This window comes from Grus americana, chromosome Z, assembly GCF_028858705.1.
Source record: "Grus americana isolate bGruAme1 chromosome Z, bGruAme1.mat, whole genome shotgun sequence".
Classification (NCBI taxonomy): Eukaryota; Metazoa; Chordata; class Aves; order Gruiformes; family Gruidae; genus Grus; species Grus americana.
Genome location: NC_072891.1, coordinates 21,851,423 through 21,871,398, shown reverse-complemented (window position 1 = coordinate 21,871,398; position 19,976 = coordinate 21,851,423). Strand labels below are relative to the sequence as shown.

The 19,976-nt window shown below is 40.0% G+C and overlaps 1 protein-coding gene across 6 annotated transcripts in view; it reads left to right on the top strand.

The window, feature by feature from the left end:
- Positions 1–19,976, top strand: part of PDE4D (phosphodiesterase 4D) — a 421,160-nt gene that overhangs the window by 360,541 nt on the left and 40,643 nt on the right. For all 6 annotated transcript variants that reach the window (XM_054810112.1, XM_054810113.1, XM_054810114.1 and 3 more), the window contains one exon: positions 8,906–9,018. In XM_054810112.1, the coding sequence (XP_054666087.1) occupies positions 8,906–9,018 (113 nt within the window). The remainder of the gene's footprint in view (positions 1–8,905; positions 9,019–19,976) is intronic.

Genomic DNA, 19,976 nt, shown 5'->3' with positions numbered 1-19,976 from the left:
TATCAGTTAATACAAAAGAGTGTGGCACCACGTAAATCAATGCCAAGCATTTGGCATGGGGCTTCTAAAAGAAAAATACGAGGGAAAAAAGTCCTTCTGTGGGTTTCAGCGAAATGAACTGTTAATGAATATTGTGCAAGAGCTGAAATTTGCTGTAAGGGAAAGACTGACACAGTGTTTGTCGTGTTTTCAACTCAACGCATGGAGGATCAGGTTGAGCTGTCTTGTGGTTTTGCTAGATGACGTTTGTCCATTGCCTACCTGTCATCCAAAACAAACCGTCTCCCAGCCTGGCCTTTCACAGCCACAGAAACAGTGACTGATACATACAATGTCAGCTTGAGGGCTAGTAGCCTGCGGGATAATTTCCTGAGGCAATATGACACAGAAGTGTAGCAGAAATAATGATTGACTCAGTGTCCAGTGTAAAGAAAGCGTATGACTAACACAGTTCATTCAGTTTAAACTGTAGGTTTCTTATCTATGACATAAATCTAATAATAGTGAGGTGTATCTGATTTTCAAAGTAGTGTTTGTGTTCCTCTTCAAAAGCCAAAGATCAAGCCAGTGGAAACAGTATTATTGTAAAACCAGCAGAAATAGGAAGTGAGATTGTGCTTAAAAAACTAAGTGAGAAGACCCACAGTTTTGATGTATTTGCACTGTCTATTATTTAATGAGATCTAATCCTGAATGGGGCTCTTGGTCCTTACTGAAATAATATTCTGAACATAATAAACAATGACACTAAACCAAAAGATACTATAAAAAAATTTTATGATAACAGTAAAGTTTCTATTAGAATTCGCTTACTAAAACCAAACTAAGTTTATCCACCTACTTAGTCTTATAATTTATGGGCAAAAAGTTTATTCATTTCTTCAGCAGTGTCAGAGATAAAGGTGGAGTTTTACAGGAGATGCAGTAGATGATCTGTAGATTTTATAGAGTGAGGGTCTAATTCACCACATACTGGGAATAATCCATCAAGAGTGTCCATTCAGGTGGGAACTTCACATTTTTCTGTTATCTTTAGTAGGGCGCAAGAGTCCAGTGATACGGAGTGTGCTGCTAGCCCAAACGCTGATTCAGACATCACTTGACCTGAGAAGGAAGCATTAAAAAATAAATAAATATTGAAGCTAAAAGCTTGTGTTCTTAGTTTAGGGAAGAGTACAGAAGTGCAGCCATGTAATACACCCCAGCTAACTGAGTGTGAAGGGAACAACAGTTTCATAAAAGGGAAGGAGGAATATGCATTCCTGCTACTACCCTTTCTGCTGCTTTCAGGAAGGAAGATGAATGAAGTTGTGTGATCTTGTATTTCTCCTTTTGCTTTGCTGGAAAGAGAGCAGGCTTCCTGCTACCCAGCTGGGGCGAGGTTTCCTCTGAGAGGTTTCCTCTCTCCTGCAGCATCCAGGGCCCTGCGATAAAGCCTGTCTCCAGCTTCTCTCTCTTGCCTGATATCAGTTCATTTAGTCTATCTTATCAATATCATGCAAATCTGGTTCAAATTAGAATTACCACCAGAAACACTCTGGACATTTTTAGAGTGCTTTCCTTTGGAAATAGGTTTGTATTACTAACAGCCACCTATTAGCTTTTGAAATAATTGACCACTGTTAGCTAAATCTGATAGTGAGGTAGTGATTTATGGAATTTATTAAATAGAAACTATGTAAAAATGGGCAACTTTGTAGAGGAGGCTATTAACACTGTCTTTTAAGAAAAAAACCTTCAGTTCGACCACATTTCTTGTAAGACACCAGAGGATATAGATGGAGAAGAGCCAATATGAATGCCTCAACTCTTGGAAAGCTTTCATTTGGCTTTCCCATTTTATCAGACACTAGAAATTCTATTGAGGTTTCTTTGGCAAAGACCAGTTGAAGCTTTTTCTAAACTTTGGCATTTATAATTTTTTAATATAGTGTGAGCTCAGGCTGCACCATTGGGTGTTGTGAAGTTCAGAAGTCAAATCAACCAGGAGATAGAAATGTTTAGGGAAACAGACTTTGTTTAGTTCTGGTACTTACAGATGTCTTTATTTTTATTTTATTCTGCAGTAATTTCTGAATATGCATTTGTAAAGTTTTGAGGAATTCTCAAAATGAAACAGGGATCCTGAAATTCTTTCCCAGATGGGACCCCCAATTTTCACATTTCAGCTTTATCTAAAGAAGTTCCAGCTGATAAAGAATTTGTGGCAGAACAGGGTTTCTGGGTCTTGGAGCTATTGACAACTCAGATGAAACCAGCGGTCATCTGCTTAAAAGTGAAGTTAATGGTTTCTAATGGGCTTGTATTTTTTTTTTGACAAAAACTTGAGCTATTCCTTTGTGTTCTGATCATATGTTCTAAGAAAGTAGGAAAACGAAATTGTTAGTAGGTCTTTTTAACAGTAAAGTTTTTACACATGTAAATTTAGTGATTTGTATTTCTTGTTTTCATCATAATGGCCAGAATAACATATATGAGTTGAGTTCTTCAGCAAAATCCTGATGGGGACAATGTAATATCATTTTATCCCTTCTACTAGGGTCTGAGACTATTACACAACAGCAAATATGACAGCATGTCTATTTGAACCACTTTTTGCAAAAAAGACTTTTATTTTTTAAACTGCTAATTTAATCACAGAATCACAGAATGGTTGAGGCTGGAAGGGACCTCTGAAGGTCATGTGGCCCAACACCCCTCCTCAAGCAGGGCCACCTAGAGCCAGTTGCCCAGGACCATGTCCAGAAGGCTTTGGAAGATCTCCAAGGATGGAGTCTCTGCAACGTCTCAGGACAACCTATGCCAGTGCTCGGTCACCCTTGCAGTAAAAAGTGTTTCCTTATGTTCAGAGGGAACCTCCTGTGTTTCAGTATGTGCCCATTGCCTCTGATTTTGTTCCACTTTGACTATCACTTCTCTCATTATGTTGAATCAACAGCAGTATCCTCCTGAGAAACAAACTGTCTTACAGCTGCAAGGGGAACTGATCTTGAGGATACATCCTCTCACCTAGAAAAAACATTTTTTATGTGATACAAGAAATAAGATAAGAAAGCAGCTTGAGCAATGAATCCATTCTTGAACTCCTTGCCCACAAGCCTCAGAGTACAGAATCAACAGAATTACAACTGTTGTGAAAAAAGGAGATTTAAAAAAGAGACTTTTTCTCAAAATGCAGTTTGTTAATGAAAAGAAAGCGATAAAAATGCCTGCAAATAACATTTTGCTACTTGAAAATCAAGAGCTTTCCTCTTTTTATTTATTTTGAGCAAGGTTGACTGCTTGATGGAAGAGCTTACTTCTTTTCCCCAGTGAGCGACAGTGGTCCTTCTGGCAAATTCTTACACGCAGCGGAGTAAGGAATGTGTTAGTCTTTTGCCAAAGTGGTCAGAGGGGAAGAGAGCACTGGGTAGGGATGTGTGGTAACAGAAGAACATTCATTTGTCCTTGATGGATATTTGATAAGAGCAAAGAGTGGATTTAAACATTCACACCACAAACTTTTACTGTCATTAAAGCAGTAAATTATTTAAATACGCTGTATGTGCTGAATGTGTGTTTTCCTGCTTGGCTTCAATGAAAGATACTTTCTGATATTCTGCTGTACTGCTCTGGCATCGCAAGACTGTTTCTGAGGATGAATTTGCAAATACTTTATACAGAAATACTTCTAGACTTGACAACAAATTATATCAGTATGAGTAACTTTGTTCCAAAGTTTTTTTCCAAGAAGTGGACCAAACATTTAACAGAAAAAAACAGAGGAAGCCAGCACAAGTAACATCCCCATCCCCACGCAGTGAAACTGAACTACATAGTGAGAGCCTAATGCAACAGTTCTTCTATATTTATGAGTCAAAAGTGCCTTATTTACTCTGAACTAACTATAATAGGCCTGTTCCAAGAGCCCAATAACTACTTTGTAGATACCTGCAGCTTTCCTGTTACCTGGTTTTCTAAGAATATAAACACATGCAGTTCATACCGTTGCCCTTGAAATACAGTCTTAGGGTATAGAGAGATTGTTATATGGCATATGTGGATTTCTCTGAGACATACAAAATGCTAGGGGGAAAACCCCCTATTTTTTCCTAGATCCTCATGTAATGTGTATTTCTTTATAAGGTCCTTTTTTTTATAAGTGTAGTCAAGTATTTTGACAAGTTGTGCGTAACTGGACTTCACAATTTTGCGCCTATTATTTTCTGGAGGATACTACCTTTTCTGTTCAAGGAGATAAGGCAGTTTCCATAGCCTACGGCTAGTGCTAATGGCATTGTATAAAGCAGTATGTTGAGGGACTCCTGCAGATCATCACATCCTGAAAGAAGACTAGTCCTGCTCATTTGGACACAGTTTGTCTATGCATAAGGCCACTAACCAGTACAAAGGATTTTTCCTCACTGGAGTGGAAACTTGGAGAGATTCTTGGCATGGAAGAAAGTGAGTGTTCAGAGTGGGATCATCAAAACAGTTTCTGAGAAATCTGCTGCAGCTGAGTTGTCTTCCCAGATGCTCATTGCAAAGTCTGATCAAGAGTATTTACTTTTACATGTAATTGTGGAGGGTTGTCTGCAAATTTCTACATGTTAAACAAAAATATCTTTCATAATTACATTTTGTCAACAGTAAGACATATCAACACTCCACAAAGATAACCTTTTAAGTCACAATATTTACAATTTTCTCAGTAAAACCTAAAAATAAAATGATTTTTTTTCAGTTGTAAAATGGGTGACTAAGAAAATGGATGCTATTTTTATGTCAAATCAGTATTAATATGGCTACGTTTAACAGAAGGTGCCAAGATTGACTAAAATGTCAGTCACTTTAATATATAGGCCATCAGTTAAGGTTGTAAGTATGAACATCCTCATTTACGGAAAAAAATCTTAGTTTGAACCACAGAGGATTTTTTTTAAATGCTGTAATAGTAAGAGAAACTGAAACTCTTAGTCCAGCAATTCTGTTGCTCCAAACTTCAAGCTTACACTAGGTAGAAGGGCAAAAAGTCAGATAATTCATGGAAGATGTCCAGAGTCTGAGTCTCACAGTAGATCTTCAGCTCATCTTCATTTAGAGTAGCCTGGAGGTTTCCTGAGTTTTCTCCAGATGCTGGCACCCCCAAAAGACAATACACAAGCCAAGCCTACCTGGATCACACCACTGTTCGGCAGCGACCTTGTCTTACTTTCAAGACACTCCCATTTTAAGGCAAAACAGTGGTCAAAGCCCTTTGCAGTGCATTTGCTAAGTCAACTCCCTTCTGGCCTCTTTGCATCACTTGGATAATCTCAACCAACCAGACAACAATGAAGAATCTGTACTTACCTTTTCCTTCTGCTGTACTGAAATTCCTTAAAGTACTGTGAAAGTTAGTGCAAATACACTTGAGTGCTAGTAGAAAAGTCTAGTATTGCTTTTTGTTCTCTGGGAATAGTAGGACACTGTTTATAAAAATCATGATGAACCGTTAAGTAAAGTGGACACTATTCCTAATTATTGGCCTATACTAATTTTCCCCTTTGAAAATTTTGAACAGAAGTTGTTCCCAAATTAAGGGTGTGAATACAGGTACAGCTATCTGTGGTGTTGTGTAAGGGGCTGTGCTAAGAATCAAATCTTTTATAAAAACAGACAGTAGAACATCCTTTTTAAAATAATAGGTGTGCAGTGCCAAATAATTGTGGCTGAGCTTTTTCTTTCTGCTAGCCTTTCATTTGTTTTTTTCTATGTACCGTACTGAAAGCTACATGTGGTGGAATTGTTTGTAGTAATCTGTGAACTGTAAAGAGAACATTTGCTGTCACTTCCTTTTTTCTAAAAGCATATATGAAATAACATGCAAATTGTTGAAGCAACCGGTGTTAAACTGTATTTCTCTCCCTCTTATTAAATCCTAATGAGATATAAAAAGAACCTTTGAAATTTCAAACCCCTCTCATTTACAGAAGTTCATCTGGTTTAGGACTTCATCACTGGGGGAGGGGCGAGGAGGAGGGAAGCTTAATCATGTGATCATACACCTATACCAAAAAACCTGATTAGTAGATCGGTCTTGGCTGGACTGATTACAGGGTGCTACCTTAGAGGTAACACAGAGGTCAGAAACAGTGTTGTGAGGCTGTCAAAGCTGTGTGGCTGATACTTATCTTTTTTATTCTTCGCTTAGTGACAGGGTGTTACGCTAGAAATGCTGCTAACCTCGACAACATTTCCCACCATGTTGTGTAACAACAAAAGTGTGGGCCAAATTTAGAGCTTCGGTACTGTTTAGAAAAATGCTTTCCTATGGTTGTTCTGACCTGCAGAACTGTGGGAACAAAGCAAGCGCGCTTGTTTGAGGGGTACTTTGTCACCAGTTAGAAACTCTTTTACTTCCACATAAGCTATCAGGGCTGGCCTGATGGTTCTGAGATCTGAGAAGTGGCAGGAGGTGCTGAGTCCAGCGAGTCTTTAGCCTAGCGTTGGCCATCCGTGTACTTAGTCTGAGTGGTCATTCAGGTTCCCACGGCAGCCACAGACTCTTGAAGTGTGGGAGTCAGAAATGACAGATGGCGAGAAACATCCTAAGGATGATGGAACTTCCTTGTGAGTGATGGATTCTGGTTTCTGATGTGCTTTGAGATATACAGGGAAGGTGCATAATAGATAAAGATTCCTGAATGTGAGGTGCTGTTGGTAATATGTATTTGTTGCTACATGGATAACAAGAAAAAAAAAGTTTTAAAATAAATAATGAACTGAGTGTTTATTACTTTTACCTAAGTATGGTATCCCTCAAGTTTATGTTTTTGCTTTCATACTTGGAAAAGCCTTACCCTCTTGCTCTCTTAAGTATTAGAAGGGATGATGTTTACTTGTGAAGAAAAACACGAGTTTCCCAATATCTGATTTTCAAGAACTACGAAAGGGCAGGCTGCAGGCTAGCAACAAAATAACGTTGCACAGATTCATTTTACCTCACTGCATTATGCATTTTATCCTCAATGAAATCATTGTATAAGGTCATCAGATAACCACGCATATGTTAACCACATCTCTGCTTTGTTGAAAGCATTTAATACAGTAGACTTGCAAACCTATTAGAAACAAAGCTGTTTCTATTTCCACTACTGATGATGATGAAATCTACACTGAGGTCAGTAAACCAGTCATGTTCAAGAACTAGTGATCTGTGATGTCTGCTGTGTTGCAGAACGTCACAGATTCTCTTTTGATGAATAAACATGCTGGAAAATCCTGACTTCATTTGCGAGGGAATTTTTTGGATCAGATAGCATTTATAGTAAGTGTGACAGGTCTGAAAGACTGTTTACAATTCAATGGGGATGTTTTTTGTTAGTGTTGTGTTTGCTGAAGTGGCACATTAATCATGATACAGGCAGGCACTGCAAAATTTTCTTTAAATGGTTCTGGCAATTAATCTCAATCCAAATTTCTTCTCACATTGCCTTTTTTCCAAAGATGGATGGACATTATTCAAAATTGTGGAGTGTTTTTGCTCTAGCCACAAGTATGCAAAGTTTAACAGCTGTGAAGGAACCCAAAGTTTTTGAGCATGTGCTCTGAAAGATACGAATCTATTATCCTTGATATTGAAAAGTAATGCACTGAGCTACTTGGCAGTAGTCCATGCTGGTGTGTTTTATTTAAAAGGGAGTTTTAATTAATTTGTTTGCTTGGTTTTTTGCTTGTCTGACATTTTGAAAATAAGGTTAATTTGATGTAAAACAAATTAAGAGAGATGTTTTAGATGGCAACAACAAACCCACTGAACAAACATTTCTCTACCTTGGAGTTACATTTGCACGTAGCTGATCCAGAAGTGTGCAGACCGGGAGTTTAAAAACTTGATGTTTCAGTTACACAGCTTGTAAGACAGCGTGCCTGGGCTAAAATTCATTCAGCTCTGAATTTAGTGTGGAAAAGCATTCTCCCCTGCTGATCTACATTAAAAAAACCCCCCAAAAATAGCCAGCCTTTGTAGGTGATACTTTCACCCTAGACATGGGATTATTTTTCTGAAATCATTTGCATACCAACAACCAATCTCCTGCTGTTGGAGTTATTGAAGAAGGAAATGTCTTCCTCTGTGTAAGTTTTGTAAAACAGTTAGGTCCAATGTCATATACAGCAGTTTTGGTTAAACTGTGTCTTTCCATACCATTATTGGGCCCATGTCCCATATTGTGTTGCTGGTCCAGTTCCAAAACTTTCATCAGGCTCTTTTTTTCTTTTTTCTTTTTTTTTCTTTTCTGCTGACAGCCAACATGTGATACTTTGTGTGCGGCGGATCATCGTTATCCCGAGTGCTTACACGCGTTTTTACATCTTGCCCACACTTTATAAACATTAACCAATTAATTCTCGCGGTAGGGTAATTAAGAAAATACGGGGAGGGCCGCTCAGCGGCGGCCGGTGGGTGCCCGCGGTGGGGCCGGCTCCGCGCCGGGTTTTGCGGGGCTCCCCACCCGCGGCGGCTCCCGGCGGGGTGTGTGTGAGCGGAACCACCGAGGCGGGGGGGGGGCAGCGGGTGCCCGCCAGCAGCCCTGCCGCCGGCGGAGCTGCGAAAACAGGAAGCGGGGTGATTCACCCCTGCCTGCCCCGCTCCGCCGCCGCGGGACCGCTGCGCGCCCGCGGAGCCCAGCGCTACCCTCGAGGGGGCGGCGCTGCGGACGGCTGTGGGGCGGGCAGGCGAGGCGAGGCCAGGTCGGACGGCGGAAAGTTTCTGCCGGCGCTGCCGCTCGCCGTCCCGGTGGCTCCGAAGAGGTCCGGACTGGCAATATGAGGGAGCAGCACTCATGTGTGGACACCGGGCAGCGGAGGATGGACCCGCTGGAGCTCGCCGTTAGCCCTGTGAAACGCTTGCGAACTCAGTACGCCTTTCCCTGTCTCTTCGCAGAGGAGGCCTACCAAAAACTGGCCAGCGAGACCCTGGAAGAGCTGGACTGGTGCCTGGACCAGCTGGAGACCCTGCAGACCAGGCACTCCGTCAGCGAAATGGCATCGAACAAGGTAGGATCCCGCGGCCTCGGCTTTTCCCACGGCGGGGGCGGGGGCGCGTCAGCCCGGTGCGGGAGGGGGGCGGCGCAGCCGGAGCTGCAGCCGCGGGGGAGGTCGCGCTTGCAGCCCCGGGGTGTCCTCTGGCTGAAACAGCCCCCGGCTCAGAAACTTGTCGCGGGCTGTTAACGGTCGTCTTATGCGCGCTTGTGTGCAGGGAAAGCTTTTATTGCGGTTTGTACAGAGTTTTCTTAAACTTCAGGACGAGTTGTGGAAGTGATGCAGGGCTTGGAAAGCTACGCTGTTTCCCTGTGTGTCTCAATTTAAAAACAAAAAGAAATTGGTTTTGGCTGCTGGCGATAGTCGGTTCAGTTGCTCTTTCTTTTCACGCCATCCCATTCTGAACTAGGGATATTTCGTAGGAAATGGTGTAGAAAGTAGCATGAAAAGGTGATGAAGGTAGGTCTTGATCCCAGGGGAGCTGCAGACTGAGTTTTATTTGTTAATAGTAATGCTAACGGCTCTCATAGCACGATTTGTTATGAAAGAACACGCTCAGAACCGAGGTGCCGTCACAATCGTCACGACAGACATTTAGATCCAGAGGTGTGCTTCTGAGACAGTGTGCCCTTCCTTCCCATCCTGGAAGCAGAGGATGCCCGTTAACCGGGGACTATGTGCTGGTATCTGTTCCGTGTGCGTGTCTGTTTTGCAGTTTGAAATAGAGTTTCCACGTGCTCCATAAGTACACGTGCAAACAACGTGTAGCAACATTTCTGGAGTTAACTTTTAAAGCAGAATTAGTAAGTCTGCTGTCTTGCTTCAGAATTTTTTTTTTTTTAGATTTCTCATCAACTGATACTCTGAGTATTTGGGGAGCTACATGTACAATGACAGAGAATAAGAAAGTTTTAATTAATAGGCTGGTTTTGCCTTTTATGTCTGTGAAAGCAGCTGATGATCTGTATTTTAGCATCTTTAAACCATTTTAGTTGTAATTAGGACTTTTTTTTTAAAGTCAGAAAATAAGTGGTTTTGACTTGGCTTATGCAATTTTAGAATTCTACTATCTTACTTTGACTGCCCTTACCAAATATCTGCTGTTTCTTATTGAGCATTTTTAAGTCCATGTTCAACTCAGCCCACGTGTAAGATGCGAGGTGTTCTCACTCTTGTGTAGTTTAGTCCCATAATATAATATCCCTTGTGCTTTTCTAGTCTTTAGAGACTCTTAGCAGTAATTAAATCTCTGTTTTAAGAGTCATCTGCCTGGCATTGCCCTATTGTGAGAACTGTGTTTTCAGTTTTTATTGCCAGTTGAAGGATCTCATTATTCAGGACATACTGTATACATACTGGCAAGTTAAAAAGTCAAGAGCTTCAGAGTCTTCGTTTTAGCACTATTTGAATCTAGTGACATTGGTTTCAAAGGAAGTAAGATCAGACCAACACGTAGGGCCTGATGTTTCTTTGCTAACAAGTTGGAACACCTATCAGTTCCCTGGCTTGTGTTGTCAGTATAGCCACTGTCACAAGATCCTGGACTTTCCTCAAGTATTTATTTACTACCTCCCTAAAACAGCAGCATATTTTATGAACAATGAGGACAAGCTGGTTTTAGAATAAAATAAAACTAATTGCAAGACAATGTGTCTTAAGTTTTGCCAAATATATTCAGATTTTTAGTTAAAGAGGTTTTTAAAATAAAATGTGACAACTGCTTTGCATCTTTAAGTAAACACCAAGGTGCTACATCTGATACTGTGTTTTGTTTGTATTTGAACTGGTTGAAGAATTGTTTGCCGTAGATTACAGGATAAATGTTCTTCACACATTTTTATTCCAATGAAAAGGAAAATGTGATTCAGAAAGTTTTTCATCCTGTTGCTTCCAACATAAGATCATGCAGACAGGGGATTGATGCAGGGTACATGGTAAGCTTCGTTGCCATAGTTAATCTGAAGGTCAGTAAGAATGATGCCAAGCTTTACATCAAAGCTACAGTCTTTACATTGCAGTAATGTATTGCCTCAGTCTGCTTGATCTGTCCAGTATGGATCTACATGTCTAAAGTACTTTATGGCTTTATGTTTCATGTTGCAATATTTGGGAAAAGCCTGGTATTATTATATTGGGAAGGAATAGCTGCTGTTTGGTTTTGCGGGTCATACTTAATTCTCAAGGTAAACTTTTTTCCCCTTTTTTGGGAAATTTGCCCCCCTTGTATGGAAATCCGTGACATCTTTCAGTGTTTGGTGGTTGGGCTTTTTCTGGTGGTTTTTTTAAAGAAATAATAATAATAATAAAGTTAATCAGTGTCGTTAACCGTAACGTCAATAATCTTGAATATAAACTGGCAAGCCCATATAATAATGTGAGGAAAATTCAGTGCAGGAGGATTTTAATTTTAAGTGTGTTGACACGTAGTTCTAAAGAATCATTTCATTCCTGATTATTAAAACATATACATTTGTACACTACCTCCTACTGTAATATAACTGCAAACTGCGACATAACTGTGAGGCATGTAGGTAAATTATACTATTTTAGTTTATAGAGAATGTGAAGTAGAGAAACTTTGCTCAAGGCTGAGGACATAGACTTGAGTACAGCAATGAATATTCAAGAGTACCCAGCTCTCTATCCCAAGAATAAGTCCTGTAAAATCAGATGAGAAAATCAGGAAAAGGAACGTAGTTGGTACAGAACATGGTTTCTCACCATGTTTTCTCTTTCCCTTTCTCTGGATTTCTTTAAGAACTAGCCTGCAAGATTAATTGATTGGATTTTTCTTCTAGACTCTCAGCTACTTCTCTTATTAATTTCCCCCTTTTTCTTTGCATATAACAGCATTTTCACCAGTGTTAGTTTTGCTTATTTATGTGAACATGTGCGAGACATAAGGGGTGGTATAAGAATTGAGTTCTGCACCAGATAAGAACTTTTGCCTATCGTGCAAAAGCTGCCATACTCGAGGAAAAAAGATCCGTGGAGGAAACAATATTGTGTGTCCTGAATGCCTGAAGTAGGCTGGGGGTGAGTCCAATCCCTCTCTGTGCAGCGAGTTGGCATTCTGAACGGCTGATTGCGTCTGTGTGGAATCCCCTTACCATCAGTAATGCCTGCGTAGCACTTGTATTAGCATATCCCAATCCAAGGGTATTTATTTTGTTTAGATGCCCCTCGTGCTCAATTAGCAGTAGTCTATGACATGCCAGCTCACAGCTTTGGATGACTGAAAGCAGGATGACGCAGATAGATGAAAAGATCCTTCTTCTCCCTGCTTAAAATTGCACGTAGCACTAGGCACGGGGTGCTCCCTGCAATCTCCAGATGAGCCCAGGCCTGTTGTGACAATAAGTGTAACCCCAAAAACTTTGAAAACATGCTCTAGGTTGGCTCTGTAGGAAGCCAGGCACGATTCTTGGCTGCTGAAGTTACACCAGGATGACTGTAATATCCAGCTGATGTCTGATTTCCCAGCCATCCCTGTGATAAGCAGATTTCCAAGTGCCTGGAGGCATTGCACATGAAGTAGCTGATGGTTAGATCTGTCATGCACCCATATGCATAGTTCTTTCGAAATCAGATTTATTTTATTTATGGATATAGTATTTAAAAGTATTGTCAGTGGTCATTATGTTGTTATGAATCTTACAGTACTTGGTGTTTTCTTAAATTACGAGCTTCTGGAATTGGGTACTAACAAGAGAATTACAGCTTTTTTTTAAAAGCACAGGAAGTTTCTCGTCTTCATATTACTGCAGAAACCTTGTAAAGTCTTGAAAAGCTCCGAAACTAGAAAATAAACAGAACCTAAAATTTGGAAAATCAACTAAAATGTCTTTCATTTTTGGCGACCTATTTCTGATTTTTCTATACCATGTTCTGTTAATATTGACTAACATCAGCGGACTCCAGCTGTATTGTTGTGTTCTGTTGCATGATGCTTACTTGAACAGAAATAAATTTTTAAGAAATAGTTTACCAATTTGGGTCACTAAAGATGGGATCCCAAAGCAAAATTATACACCCGTATTTAACTGTTCTGATTTCCAGAGATGCTAATCCATATCAGTTTCTGCTAAATTGAATTGTGGATAATATCTTTGTTGAAAAACGTAGTTATTAGGTGGGTACTAGCTTGCTGATTGTGATTTCCAACTTTAGACACAGGTACACTTTGATACACTTGCACAAGCAAATGATCTTTTTAAAATTTCCAGGTTGCAGAGTGAATTTTTAAATAATTTGCTTTTTCTTTTTAATGAATAACCCCCTCTTATTTTTTTCTGCCAAACAAGATTAAAGCAAAAACTAATAGATTTTAAGTTCTCTGGCATAAGAACTATCTTCTTCCAGCATGTTGTATCTAGCTTAAGTCTCTGGTTCTGGATCTGAGATTTATTCTGTGACAGACGATAAATAGATAAAGAATGCCAATAATAAAGATGTAGCAACCACTTTCTGCTTGAAGTATTAGTTGTAGATTAGTCAAATGTGGAGGAATACTTATAATGAAACTGATATGCAAAAGCGTATTTTCACTTCTGTAATCATGATTTTGCAAACATACCTAGTGTGTTCCTTTTGTGTGTCTGAGTATCTGAATTTAGACATTGAAAAAGTTTCAATTCATGTTGCTTCTGTTTCAGTTTTACATTTAGTGCAGATGACTGTTTTTGCAGAATTTGCTGATAAATGGTAATGAGCAAGAGTTTGGAAAAGGTCATTCATTGGGTATTTCTTTCCCACTATAAACTTCTGTGAATGCCATTTCTCCAGGAACCTTTTTTAGGTATGAAAGCTAAGAAGATCTAAATTTCATTTAGTTTGACCGTGTTAACTATGAAACCACTTTTTAAGTATAAACTATCTTACAGCTGTCCAGGTTACATATCAGTATGTGCAAATGCTCAAAGATTAAAGAAGTCTATTTACAGACAGTTACTAGTGCTAGTGACTATTAAAACAAACCTTTCTGAGATTTTGAGTGCTTTGAAGATACCCAAAGCATCAATGTTAGCAACCAACCAGCTTCCAAAGACTACACTAATGTTATGCTTGGTGCAATGTTAGTGGAATTTTGGTTTATCATTCTGTATTGGTCACCCATTACATATGCTCAAACAAGAATCTTAATGATACTTTATTTTAAAAAATTACCTAGCTGTAAACATTTAATGTAAACTAATGTAATGTAAATTACACTTGAAGGAAACAAAGACAACTTGAAATCTGTTCAGTTAGTGGTTTGGCTTTTGTGTTTTGGGGTTTTTTTTGTTACATTCCCTCCTGAAGTCCCCTGCCAATTTGATCTGTTTTATAATCGTATTTTCCTGCTGCTAAGAAGTATTTTTCTTTTCCTCCTTTGCAGTGTTAAAAGGCTCACAGGGGCAACAGGGAGCTGACTAACATAATACCTGGGGAAAGAGAGAGGCTAAACTAACTACTCAGTTCAAGTAATGGACCATATATAAACTCCCTAATGTGCTTCAAACAGAAGTGTTGTTTTGCCTCCTCTGGGTTTTCCCAGGGGCAGGGGAGAGCCCTGCTGCCCGCATTCCTGCGTGGCCCTCGCTGGGGCAAGAGGAGCGGGGCCAGAAAGCACCTCCTGCCTCTTGGCAGCTCTTCACAGGCACCGGCCGCTGGATGGAGAAGCAGCATCGTGTTGCTGCAGGCTGACGGCAGCTCTCTGGGTTTCCCCGTGCCCAGATTTTATGGAGCTGATGACAGGCTCCAACTCCTGATTTAGTCCGTTCATCAGTTTTATCTTTGTATTATTCTGTGGAAAAGCTTAAGTGCTGTGGTGGTTAGTAATTTTGTAGGAGCTTAGATGGGCTGAGTCTAGAACTAGTAAATATGGCTCATGCCACTGGCTCAGTCTTTTATTAAGAGACTAGTTTTTAGCATTGTCTTTTTTGAATTCTTGCTGTGAACTTTGGGGACAGATTCATGGCACGGTTAGGAGCTTGTCTTCAGAAATTAGGTTTTGTATGTAGGAGAATAATTTTTTTGCAGTACTTTTCCCAAATGTGGATGCTCAGCCAGAGTAAAATTGTATCCTTTTCTCTCATAGCCACTGAATAGAGTGACCTGTTTCCAATTAACGGGTAGGATAATGTTGTCGTATCCATTTAAGAGGATTTAAACATCAGTCGTTCTCTTGAGTTTCAGCTATCACACATGAAAAATATGTGCTGGAAGCATAAACAGAAAAGAAATTTTTTGCTGTCATGACTAAATTGTTGAGGAGCAGGCAGCATCTCTGTTTTGCTTCTCAGATTTTAAGAGCTTGGATATCCAGATGAAAAACTTGATGGGGTTTGTAGTGTGACGGTCCTCTTTATATAATGTCTGGCAATGCCATTGCACTTGGCTGGCTGACATGATAGTTTAATTGGTTCCTATGTTCCCAGATCTTTCTAGGAAAATCAGAGAATTTGGTTAGCTCTTTAGAGTGCTGCTTCTGGTGAAGATTACAATTAAGGGACAGCTGTTGGCAAGAAAAAGCTTGTTGAGTGCAATATCAGGAAACTTTTTATTCATTAAGGATTTCAGTTTGTACAGTGACACAGTAAAGGGATACTGATTAAAGTGGTGACCCTGAATTTGAATTAATACATATTTGTGCAGGTTCCCTGATTTTGTTGTACTTCATAACAAGAGAAAAGGAAAAGAGGACTGTGGAGGTAAGGAAGAACTACCTTCACAGGCACACTAATCCCTTTCCATGTGCTGAAGCCAGCCCAAAAGGATTTTAAGACCTGTGGGCTAAAGTGCAGTTCCCTGTGCACAACCTTACTTGCTAACATGTAAGACTACTTAGCGCTTCTGGAGAACATCAGACTTGCCCTGGAGTGACCACAGTGATGAGTGAGCTGTGTGTATATATATAAAACAAAACAAGGAGTTAGATAGTGCTTTGCTGGCTGTATTCAGCAAGGATGTGCTGCAGCAAGATAAGTGGTGAAACTTGCTCTTCTGCAGATGGCTTTCACCACCTCCTCATCATTTGTGAGCACTTCCATCTTCTCAGAAACAAGTGGATGGAGGCATGGCGTCAGTTCGGCAGTTACCGAACCTCTTCTGTGCAAGTGCGTGCTGCTTCCATAAGAGCTGTTGGGTTGGTGACAAATGAGGAAAATCATGAAATGCCCCATTCTTCTGTGAGGATAGTAAGTGGGGGCTTTGGTGGTATGATAGAGCTGTAGGTCTGTTGCTGAGAAAGAAGCAAGCATGGTGGGTGAGGGTTAAGGTGTTCAAGTTGTGAGCAGCCCCTTCTCCTTGTGTGGGTACACAATGGCAAATGTTCACCTCCCTGGGCCACGACGAGCAGGCATTTGTGATTTGGAAACATCGTAAGTAGTGGGGTGAACCCTTTCCGCTGTTTGTTGGGGCTCTTCTGAAACAGAAGTACACCACACAGGCTATCCCGTTCTGTGCCAGCAGGAAGGAGCCTAGGGCTGACCCGTAATGGTTGATACAAAGAACACTGGCATTGGAAGGTTATAAAGCAAGTTGGGAACCCTTAACCTCAGAGATTCAGTCTGTATTTTAAATTTGAGAAAAAACACTCTCTCATCTGAGAGCTGCATAAGAGGAATGATGCCTCTCTGAGGGTTGCTGTGATTTAACACTTCTAAGATTTTAGCTGCTTCTAGGATTGCATAGCTTTCCAGTCACTAATAACTTTATAATTTTTTCCATAAATATAAGTAAATGGTCCATACAAGCACACAAACAGCCCTTTTTGTAACCCCTTTAATTATAGGAAATGCCACAGTATGAAAGATTCTTTCCTTTTAACGTAATGGCACAGAATATTATAGAGAAAATACTATGGATTAAATAACTAGCACTCGATGTGGGAAAATAACTTGACTTTCAACCACCATAATAAAGGATTTTAAAATTATGAAGTTTTTCCAGAAGCTGAATTATTTAAAGTTAAAATGCAAACATTGATGTACCTTTTCATGGAATTAACAAAAAATACTGATTTTTTTAAAGGTTTTACTTGGAAAAGGCTTCATGGACATGAGTTCTTCATAACTTCTTGCTTAATAATAAAGGTGGAATTCATGACTACTGAAAGGCATGATAAGTATCTAAATGCTTGTGGCTCTTTGTGACAGTATTGAGAGCTAAGAACTGCATTGTATTCATAGTAGCATGCTGCTGTAGTCAAGGTTAGACTGTAAGATATGAAGCATTTCAGAGAGCAGTGGCCATTGTTTTTCTTCTTTTTAATAAATTTTGTGTTTCCAGTAAGAGGCAGCTTCTGCTATTATATAAAATTTGGGTACAGTGAATGTGGTGTTTGCTGAAAAGTCAATTCAGCCTCTGCCTCATAAAGAAACTGCAGTAAGAAACTGTTCTCCTGTCTCAGTTGTATTAGTAGGGGTTTTGGTGTCATCTGCCAAAACTTTACCTGTGTAGGAGACTTAACATAGAATTGCGGTATGCATAGATATGTCATTTTCTGATTTTTTTTTTCTTTTACTAGAGCGTATCTCATTAGAAATTGATCCCAGTTGTATTTAACTTGCAGTCAGTCCCTGTGTAGCTGCAAAACTGAATGTAGGCAAGCTAAGGCATGACGGAAGGTGATCCTACTCATCCTGCCTTGAAACCTAGTGAGCAGGGCAGTGGCAAGCACCTGCCCGTTGAGCTGGGGTTCACCTCTGAGCAGTTCGGCTGCGGCTTCCTGGTGGCTGCCCTGTTACCGTGCCTGGTGACGGGGACTGCTGCTTCATCTGTGTCTCCTGCCAAGGGAGACACTGCTGTGCTAGGGCAACTTCTGCCTCTTGTTGGCTCTGCTTGCCTGCTCCCAGTGTGGAAATGGAGCTGCACAGGCAATAATAGCATCTGCCGTAAATCACAAGCATCGGAGCGACACTGAATCAAGCTGATGTGGAGGGCTTGTTTACAAGATTATCTACAAATAAAATTTAAACAGCTTGATACTTTTATTAATTAAGTTGTAACCCACTAATATATTATCAGCTAATGTAACTGAGCTGACTGAATAATTCTGTAACATCCCTTAGCAAGACAATGTTTAACTAAACCCTCTGCTCATAATTGCTATGGGGAAGGCTGCTGGTTTATGCATTTTTGCTATTGTTTTTATTTGGGGAGGGAAAGCAAGAGGACAAAGGAAAGTTAAACTGGAAGCAGACCTTCAGGTTAAATTTGATTTTGATCTTTTAATATAGATAAGAAATATCAGAGTTGCAATTACTACATATATGAAGTTTTGCATAGAAATAGTTAATCTTTCCCCATCAAGGATAGTTTCTAATTTGTACAGAAAGTATGGAAGTAGCTTATGGATATATTTTAAACAGCCCAGAATATAAAACACATAACATCAATATCTGAGTGAGCTTTTCACCTGTGAAACAACACAGATCTTTAAGGTCCTTTTTTTTTTTTTTCCATCTACTTGTAATGTGAGTTATGGTTAAAAAAAATTGCCTGCACTGTGCTACAGTGCTACACCATGACATTCACGTCACTCGACTGACGTGTAAGTAGCTGTGTTTCGCAGGTTGGGGAGCTGAGGTGTAGTGGTTGAGGTGCGTTTGTGGCAGTCTGAGTCTGGAAACGTACTTCAGAGCATCTTGCTGCTGCTTTCGCGTGTTTGGCTGTGGTGCCCAGGCAGTGTCTGCGTGGCACAGCTCGGTGGCCAGACCCTGCACCCCCCACTGCATACATTCACGCGTAAGTTAGGCTTTCAGATAGAAAGATCACTCATTAGCAGGTTTCCTGAACATCAGAGTGCAATTTACTCTCATCAATGCTACATGTTGGCAAAATATTAATGAGGCAGCAATTACTTCAATGTGCACTAGTCCGGGCTGGTTTACAAGCCCCTCCATCATCCTCCTTCAGTAATTTATTGTGTGTTAATGGTAGCTTTGGCTTGCCTGTGTTCGTAAGCACCATATACTAACCAGTGGCATCTTCTTTTTGCCTGAAGTTTGTCTTTTTGAGGAAATTTCCGATCAGGTTTCTTAAAGTCATGTAAAGCAATCAAAACAAAGTCGGTGTTCATTTTATTCTGGAATAAACAGCTAGACCTTACAGGAAATGTATATGGTTAACTGCAACCTTGTAACCATTCCGCTACATCAGTAATATTCTGCAGATACATAAGGCCAGGGATATTGTTTGATGGATATAATGATGCGTGGTTTTTAATTGAATTAGTTTACATGATTGAAAGGACCTGTTCAAGCAGGCATTAATGTATTTAAATCAAGCTATCTGATCTTCTTGTGGCCAAGGTTGACTGTACAGCCTTAATGCAATAATTTTACCCAGAATTACAGACAACCTCACACTGCCAGCTGAGATACTAATGTTTTCATAAACTTGATTTTTGTGATTCAGAATGAACAGTTGTAACAGAGATGTCTTTTCCAATGGCCAAGAGCGAAATGACTGACAATACTGACGTTTTAATTACCATGAATCAAACTTTAAGAGGAGGACCACCAAGTGGATAGGTAGAATTTTATTATTAAACACCCTTCTCTTGTTGTATGCTGATACTAGTCAGTAGATTGAGGAAGGCAGCACTGCACCAGTCGGTACTGAAAAAGTTATTTTAATTTCAGGGACTAGAAATGATGGTGCCAAATATTTTTTTTTCTTACTCTTTCTCAAGATACCAGTGTATATTACATGCAGGTTTCTTATACGTAGAAACAATGATTTTCACAATATATCAGCCACCCATTGAGGCTTTAAAAGGTGGTCTGAATGAAGAGTAATTTTTGCGAAGTGAGGATATGATTCATGTGTACTTGCTGACACAAGGAAGCAGTTGTTAGTTTTCAGAGATGATCTGAACAAAGAAAGGATAAACACCCAAGGTGACATTTTGGCTGTGCTCTTTAGGAGTGTTTCTACAAACTTCCTCCTTGGGACACTGGAAAAGTAGTGCAACTCCAGCAGGAGAG